This window comes from Dipodomys ordii, unplaced genomic scaffold (genome assembly GCF_000151885.1).
Source record: "Dipodomys ordii isolate 6190 unplaced genomic scaffold, Dord_2.0 Scaffold30, whole genome shotgun sequence".
Classification (NCBI taxonomy): Eukaryota; Metazoa; Chordata; class Mammalia; order Rodentia; family Heteromyidae; genus Dipodomys; species Dipodomys ordii.
Genome location: NW_012267246.1, coordinates 10,362,805 through 10,371,830, shown reverse-complemented (window position 1 = coordinate 10,371,830; position 9,026 = coordinate 10,362,805). Strand labels below are relative to the sequence as shown.

The following is a 9,026-nucleotide window of genomic DNA, read 5'->3' as shown; positions in this document are numbered from 1 at the left end:
GCCTTGAGCTGAAGAGCTGAGGGACAGCGCCCAGGCCTAGAGTTCAAGCCCCACGACCGACAAAAAAAAGAAAGGGAGGAGGTAAAGATATTAAACGACTTCTTGTATGTAAAATACACTATATATCCACTATATATCCCATGTGTAAAACAAGCGTGGGATACTAACTATACACTGTCATAAATAATGCATAAAGCTCAATGTATTTCAAAGAAACAACATTGTTCAGATCATTCTCTGGACACAAAGCAATTAAATAAGAAATCATCAATAAAAACATAGGTCTAAAATCAACTAGGTATTATCATATTCATAATAAAACTTCTAGATTTTTACTTTTTAAGATTTCTACCATGAGGGGCTGGGAAGTTGGCTCAGTGGTAGAGTGCTTGCCTTGCATGCCTGAGGCCCTGGGTTCAATTCTTCAGCACCACATAAGCAAAAAGAAAAAAGCCGGAAGTGGTGCTATGGCTTAAGTGGTAGAGCGCTAGCCTTGAACTGAAGAGCTGAGGGACAGTGCCCAGGCCCAGAGTTCAAGCCCCAGGACTGGACCCAAAAAAAAAAAGATTTCTACCATGAAACTACAAACTTAAATCATGATATAGAATTCAACTAAACATACATAACCAGAATTTAACTATTCCTATTGTTAAATTATGTGATACAGTATTTCAAACAATAAACGGAAGAAAGAAGCACACTGAAAATTAAGAATTCTTCCCAAATTTTTTAAAGACAGTATTGCTGTTTAGATCATGCTGGCCTCACACTTGCCATCCTTTTCCCCTCAGGCTCAAAAGTGCTGGGATTATAGGAATGTACAAGCTCAGCTTCACTTATCCTGTAAACACTAGTAAGAGTTTCTTAATTGCTCTCCTATAGACATGTTGGGCATGTTGTACATTATTTTCTTTAAAATTTCCTATATTACTTATAAAGAGAAGAAATGATTATTAATGCATCGAAATTCAATGCTTTTAAACTGATTTCTAAACAATCCAAAATTTTATATGGAACAACATAAGACCTAGAATAGCCAAAGCAATTCTATGCAAAAGAAGCAATGAAGGTGTATCACAATACCAGACCTCAGACTCTATTACAGAGCCATAGTAACAAAAACAGCTTGGTATTGGCACAAAAATAGACCCAAAGATCAATGGAATAGATTAAAGAGCCTGAAATAAAACCATACACTTACAGTTATCTTGTGTTTCATAAGGGAGTCAAAGACATATGGAAAGAAAATAGTCTCTTCGATAACTGGTATTGGGAAAACTGGGCATTCATACATAGAAAACTAAAAGTGAATCCCTGTTTGTCACCATGCACTAGTATCAATTCAAAGTGGATCAAAAACTTCAATGTCAGACTTGAAACTTAAGAGTAGGAGAAACCTTAAAACTTACAGGTAGAAACATCTTGAATAGAGTCCTAGGAGCACAACAGATAGGAGAGACTTGACAAGTGGGACTACGTCAAAATAAAGTTTCTGCACTGCTAAGGACATTAATTACTAAACCAGAAAGACAGCCAACCAACTGGGAAAAGATCAATATAGCAAGACAAAGGCCTATATCCAATATACAAGGAGCTCAAAAAACTAACCCCTCCCAAACTAATAAACCAATCACTAAATGGGCAAGTGAGCCAAGGAGAGACTTCCTGACAAGAAATGTGCTCATTACCTGACTCCTGTAACAGCATCTTCACAACAAAATTGAGTTTTAAAAAAAAAAAAGTAATGCAAAGAAACACATGAGGAAGCCGGGCACTGGTGGCTCACGCCTGTAATCCTAGCTACTCAGGAGGCTGAGATCTGAGGATCGCAGTTCAAAGTCAGCCCGGGCAGGAGAGACCGTGAGACTCCTATCTCCAATAAACCATCAGAAAACCGGAAGTGGCACTGTAGCTCAAGTGGCAGAGCACTCGCCTTGAGCTGAAGAGTTGAAGGACAGCGCCCAGGCCCAGAGTTCAAGCCCCACTACCGACAAAAAAAAAAAAGAAACACATGAGGAAATGCTCATCATTCTTGGCCAAGAAAGAAATGCAAATCCAAACAACTCTGAGATTCTATCTCACCCCAGTAAGATTGATTAACATTATGAAACTTAATAACAACACATGTTGGCAGGGAGAAGATGTGGGCAAAGAAATCCTATTGCACTATTGGTGGGAATGTACACTAATACAACCACTCTAGACAGCAGTCTGGAGGTTCCTCAAAAAACTAAACACAGACCTTCCCTATGACCCAGCCATACCACTCCTGGGCATCTACCCTGGACATCATGAGCCAGAATATGATAAGGACACTTGTACATTCATGTTCATTGTCGAACTATTCATAATAGCCTAGATATGGAAACAGCCTAAATGGCACACAATAGATGAATGGATCAAAAAAAGTGAGGTTCCCATATACAATGGAATTTTACACAGACAACAGAAAGAATAATATTATGTATTTGTAGGGAAATGGATGGAACTAGAACAAATCATGTTAAGTAAGGTAAGCCAAGCTCAGAGAAACAAATGGTGTATGTTCTGATATGCAGAAACTAAGATCTAAAATGCACCAGGATATGATAAATTATACAGGATTCTAGATACACACAGGGAGACTAAAAGAGGATATTCTGCCAGGCACCGGTGGCACACGCCTGTAATCCTGGCACACGCCTGTAATCCTAGCTACTCAGGAGGCTGAGATCTGAGGATCATGGTTCAAAGCCAGCCCAGGCAGGAAAGTCCGTGAAACTCTTATCTCCAATAAACCACTGGAAAACCAGAAGTGGCACTGTAGCTTAAGTGGTAGAGCGCTCACCTTGAGCTGAAAAGCTGAGGGACAGAGCTCAGGCCCAGAGTTCAAGCCCCACGACTGACAAAAAAAAAAAAAAAAGAGGATACTCTAAGGAGAGAAACATAAAGGTACAATGCCCAAGTGCCTCTTCATATTTATGTAAAATAATACACATACTGAAACAAACTCCAAGATATGGGACAAGCGACCTCTTTTGTTTTTCCTTTCTTTTTCTTTTAGTTTTTAGTTTTTGATGATTCTGTCCTCTTTACATATGTATAGTGTGTTCAAGTGTACATCTTCGGAAGAGTTGGGGGCAGGGTACCGAGCTTGAGGGAAAAGGTGCAGCAGTGGAACTCACTGGACAGTGATGAAAGTGAACTATGTAAGTGTGGGTGGAGACAGGAGGGAGGGACTGGGAGGAAATGAGGGAACAGAAGACAATGTACAAAAGGAAATGTACTCATTACCTGACTCATGTAATTGTAATCCCTTTTTATCTGACCTCTATAGTAACAATAAAGGAAATTAATAAAAAATGATTTCTATTAGGGATTGTTATTCTTATGTGTATGATTTAAGTTGTATTACATTGTTGAAAACAGCTTGTCATACACTGTCATGATGATAAATACAATGTTCAGGTCAGGTATTAGTCAGAGGCAAAGGATATGTTCTATCAATGTATAGCAGCAATATTAAGCCACTATGAATATCCCAATATGAGGCCATTACTTAAAACTATCTAAAGCATAAACATATACATGATTAAAATTCCTCTGAGGAAGAAAGAATAGTAGTAAAAAAGATACACTGACTCATAAAATTGCTAATTTACTCAATAAAATCAGTGTTCAGAGTATTTCAAACATTTATAGAAGAAACTATTAAAAGATCTGAAACTCTAAAAAAGTTTTAACACTACTTAACATTATGTTTCCAGTTTTCCTAGGAATTGCTACAAGCAAAAGAAGTTCACTCAGTATTTGCATGAGGTAAGACTTTAAATAAGTTTAAATGTTGAAGATACAAGCATTCACATTTTCAGAAGGCTCATTTCCCATAAGCTTTAGTATCACAAGAATATAAATGTGTTAGTATGAGAAAAAATACTGTTAATGAAGTCTCTGAACAGAAAGTCCAGTCCTTGGTCTTTTCTGCTTATAAAACCGCGCATTTCTTACAGAATGGGAAAAGGTAGAAAGAAAGCTAGACAAAATTATCAATTTAAGCATGGCTAATATAAGCCAGGTGCCAGCTGTTCAAACCCATAGTACTACTTTACTCAGGAGATAGATCTGAGAACTGCAGTTTAGTCCTCAGCCTGAACAAACAAACTCATAAGACTTTCTTCAATTAACCAGCAATAAAAAAAGGCTGGACATGGAGATTTGACTCAAGTGGTAAAGTGCCAGCTAAGAGTAAAGAGACTAAGTAAGGGCTGGAGGCCTAGAGGTCAAACCTCAGCATCAAATAACAAACACATAGTTCCAAATTCATCACAGGTAAACGTAATTAAAGATGCTTATAAAGGATAAGAATGTACAACAAAGGGCTGGGAAGATGGCTCAGTGGTAGAGTGCTTGCCTTACATGCATAAGGCCCTGGGTTCGATTCCTCAGCACCCCATAAGCAAAAAGAAAAAAAAAGCCGGAAGTGGCGCTGTGGCTCAAGTGGTAGAGTGCTAGCCTTGAGCTGAAGAGCTGAGGGACAGTGCCCAAGCCCAGAGTTCAGGCCCCACAACCGGAACACCCCCTCCAAAAAATGAATGTACAACAAATGAGTACCATTTTTTAATAAGTGTAATTAAAGACAGAGGAAGTAAGGAAGGAGAGAGGAAAGAATGGAGGAAGAAAATCAGCTCTGTAATAATTACATTTTTATTACTTAAGAAATACAAGCCACTGTAACTTAAAAGACAGAAATGCAAAAAGAATCAATATATGATACTACACATTCTACCACTGAGTCATGCTCATGATGCAATGATCTAAATATGTTTTATACTCATCAGTGACATCTGAGAATGCTTGTTTCCTTAATCATTTTTTTTTTTTGCCTGGCCTAGGGCTTGAACTCCAGACCTGGGCGCTGTCCTTGGGCTCCTTTTGCTCAAGGCTAGCACTCTACCACTTGAGCCACAGCACCACTTCCAGCTTTTTCTGTAATTACTTCAAGGTAAGAGTCTCATGGACTTTCCTGCCCAGGCTGGCTTGTACCACTATTCTCAGTCTCAGCCTTCCAAGGAAGTAGGATTACAGGTATGAGCCACCAGCACCCATCTCCTTCACCTCTTCTAAACACACACTATACTAATTTGAAAACCACTAACTGGCATTTAAAAAAAAGGTCTCAATATTTTAATTTGTAGATTTTGTAACAAAGTTATAGTCTTCATATTTTTGTCCAATCTTACTTTCTTTTGAGAAGTATAAGATTGTAATTATTGTTATCTATTTTATGATAGTGGGGAGAAAAGCCCTTAGCTAAAAACAACCCAAGAATTAAAGAAAAAGTTACCACAAATATAAGTGAAGGACACATAGAAGTTCCATTCAATAAACTTCCTAATAATTTATGACTGAAATTCCACATATTAGGAACAAGGAGTAGACTCAGAAACTGGCATGGAGTTTTATAAATAATGTGCTTTTACAAGAAATTTTTATTTTCTAATCTGTGATGAACAGATAAGGCTAAATCTTCTGTAATATTAGCATCTAGAAACTCTGGGCCATGTGAGAACTATACTCAGGTGAATGTAGAAGCAGTTCACACAATTTACACATCTGTGAAGATAATTTCCTACCCACTACATTTAATTAACTACAATAGTTTTCTACACATTTTATAGAAAATGATCAGACTTTTAAGTAAAACAGTGACCCCCCCCCAAAAAAAAAAACCAAGCAGTAAAGACATGCTGAGATTTACTCAAATTCTTACCTGAAAGTTTAAATTTAAAAAAATGTTACACTTCCAAGGAAAATCCCACTTGAGTTGGCAAAGACTACAATGTGATCGGCCCATGTGAGGAAGTAATGGGAATATAAATCATTTCTATTCCCAAAGTATCTTCAATAGCATCACAATTTTCAAGACAAATGGTTACAAATAACAGAAAGAAATTAATTCTTACTGTAGCATATATTAACACAGAAGATATGAAATTCTGCAGAGGGCTAGGGAAAAGATTGTCTGTGTTAGAATTCCACAGCTTATCCTGAAAAAATAACAATCATTTCCTTATCTTTAAGTATAAAGTTACTTTACCAAAAGAATTTATGAAATGTTTAAGTCTAGAAAGTTTTCCTCACCTTACACATGCCATAGTCAGTGAGCTTAATGTGCCCTTCCGAATCCAGTAATACATTGTCCAATTTCAAATCTCTATAAATTATCCCTCGTTCATGAAGATAATTTAATGCTAGACTAATTTCTGCAGAGTAAAACCTAAAAGGAGACAAAAATTAATTGAATCCAAATTTTTAAGCTGTTACGATTCTTTAGCGGTAAGTATGTAAGTTTAACTCCCACTTACACTTATAAACATAGCATTGTTCTCCCAACATTTTTAAGTATTAAAAAATTATAGTACCACTTAAAAATATATATAAGCCCAAAATAGAACTATAAATTTTCTAGTCTCTCTTTTCTAGCTCTTTTACTCTCTCTTTCCCAGCTCTCTCTTAAGTAAAAAAAAAAAGAAAAAATAATTTTCTAGTCTAATACAAACTTGTATTTCTCATAAAACTATGAAAATTTCAAACAGGAGTTTTGTGTGTTTGCCAAGTCTGAGGGTTTGAACTCAGGGCCTGGGTGTTATCCCTGAGCCTTTTGGCTAAGGGTAGCTTTCTACCATTTGAGCCACAGTTCTACTTCTGGCTTTCCTGGTGGTTATCTGGAGATAATAGTCTCATGGATGTTTCTGTCCAGGTTGGCTTCAAACCACAATCTTGAGATCTCAATCTCTTGAGTAGCTAGGATTACAGGTGCAAACCACTGGTGCCTGTCTTCAAACAGGAGTTTGTAATCTGGGTCTTTGGATGGTCTTCTAGTAGTACATACTACTGTATGCAAACTTGCATGTACATATACACCGCACATTTTATCTTCTGTCCTTTCCCCCAGTACTAGCTTTGAACTCAGAGCCTTGTGCTTGTTAGGAGATGCTCCAATTCCTCTTTGTCAGTCCTTCCTTCTTTCCTTTTTCTTTTTTTGTCAGTCATGGTGCTTGACCTTGGAGCCTGAGTGATGTTCCTGAGCTCTTCTGCTCAAGGCTAGCATCTACCACTTTGAGCCACAGAACCAGTTCCAGTTTTCTGGTGGTTAGAGATAAGAGGCCTTTCCAGCCCTGGCTGGCTTTGAACCACCATCCTCAGATCTCAGCCTCCTGAGTAACTAGCATTATGGGGTGAGCCACTAGCACCTAGCTTCCTTTCCTTCCTTCCTTCCCTTTCTTCTTTACCTCCCTCATGTCCTGATTCCCTCCTTTCCTTCCTTCCTTCCTCCAAAACTCGAAATGCTACTTGAATATAGTGAAAAAAACAGATGTAGTTTGTCCCAGTTCAACTAAACAAACAAGGAACAACTACTGGCTGGCTGGTTCACAATTAAAAAAAGGGTCACAGTGAATTATAATAATCTCATAATTTATTATACAAATTAACTTTTAGTTCAGCCTCTGTATGACTTTTACAGAATTAGGATTAAAATATTCTTTATATACTATTTCCAACAACTGAACATAAAAAGTCATGCAGCAGGAAGTGGCGCTATGGCTCAAGTGGTAGAATGCTAGCCTTGAGCTTAAGAGTTCAGGGACAGCACCCAGGCTGAGTTCAAGCCCCATGACTGACAAAAAAAAAAAAAGTCCTGCAGCAATGAAAAAAATATAGCACAAAAAGTAAACAAAAAAACATACCTGGCATGTTCTTCAGGAAGTTTTCTTTGCCGCTGCATATGAAACATTAGATCTCCTCCATTTACATACTCTATAACAAAGAACAATCTAAAACACAGGAGAAAACACATGAAACCAAAATTTAAAATTATGTATTACAACTCTGCATTTTAAAACTACAGAAATCATTCACAATTTAAAAAGCATTCTCTATACTGTGATCTCTCTATTTAGAAAGATAGCAATAATTCAGTAGAAACAAAAGCTATCTAGAGTACAAAAGAGACAAGAAAGTAAACAAGCACAGTAACACATCAGAAATCTTCTTCTAAAGTAGAACCAATCCAGAGCCACCCACTCCATCCAGCTGTCTATATGCCATCCCCTCCAGCTGTGCATATGCGACATCACTTATCTTCAGCTGTTACTACTTAAAGAAGTTCAGTTTTTCCTCCTGTAGTTGAAGAAATGTTAATGCATAAAATCAGAATTCCTAGGATCTTCAAAAGATGTGATTTCTACTGCCATAATTATGACCTGGCTATTTCTTTCCTTTTCCTTTCTTTTTCTGTTTCGCCATTCCTATTACTGATCCAAAGCTACGTTTCTATCACTGATCAAAAATATGAGATGCAGGAAGTTGGAACCACAATACTCTTGTGTCCATCTTCATAACTTCTACTTCAGAAATAATGTAAGAGAGATACTCATTTTGTAATATTCCAATATGTATGAAACCCACTCCATTGTTTTTTACCTGCTTTCTGTCTGAAAGCAAGAATGCAGCCCAACAAGAAAAGGATGATTGGATGCCTGCTCAAAAACATGCTTCTCTGTCTGCACCCAATCAATATCCTATTTCAAAACACAAAAGAAATCCATGTTAAACTAAAATAAAATCATCAAAATGAACAATAAGTTTTTTCTTAGCAATTCAATTATCACAAATGGAATCTTTAATTAATTAGGCTAAACATCAAACCCACTGGCAGGAATTGAACAAAACAATGATATAGTATAGAGAAAACTTCCACTAGTAAATTTTACAGTCTAGAAAACTTTTACAATGCCCTAACACTTTCCCTGATAAAAATGTGACTTGATTATTGTTTTGTTTTATATATAATAATCAACTAGGTATAGTGGCTCAAGTCACTTGAGAGGTAGAGATGGAGGGGTGGGGGCAACAGTTTAAGAATAGTCTGGACAGGGCTGGGAAGGTGGATCAGTGGTAGAGCGCTTGCCTTGCATGCTCGAGGCCCTGGGTTCGATTCCTCAGCACCACATAAGCAAAATGAAAAAAGCCGGAAGTGGCGCTGT

The 9,026-nt window shown here is 37.4% G+C and overlaps 1 protein-coding gene across 1 annotated transcript in view; it reads right to left on the bottom strand.

Moving 5' to 3' along the window:
• Prkci (protein kinase C, iota) overlaps positions 1 to 9,026 on the bottom strand; it is a 57,083-nt gene that overhangs the window by 14,005 nt on the left and 34,052 nt on the right. The window contains exons 7-9 of the mRNA XM_013016151.1: positions 8,464 to 8,561; positions 7,728 to 7,814; positions 6,121 to 6,256 (exon numbers count right to left, since the gene is read on the bottom strand). Of these exons, the coding sequence (XP_012871605.1) occupies positions 6,121 to 6,256; positions 7,728 to 7,814; positions 8,464 to 8,561 (321 nt within the window). The remainder of the gene's footprint in view (positions 1 to 6,120; positions 6,257 to 7,727; positions 7,815 to 8,463; positions 8,562 to 9,026) is intronic.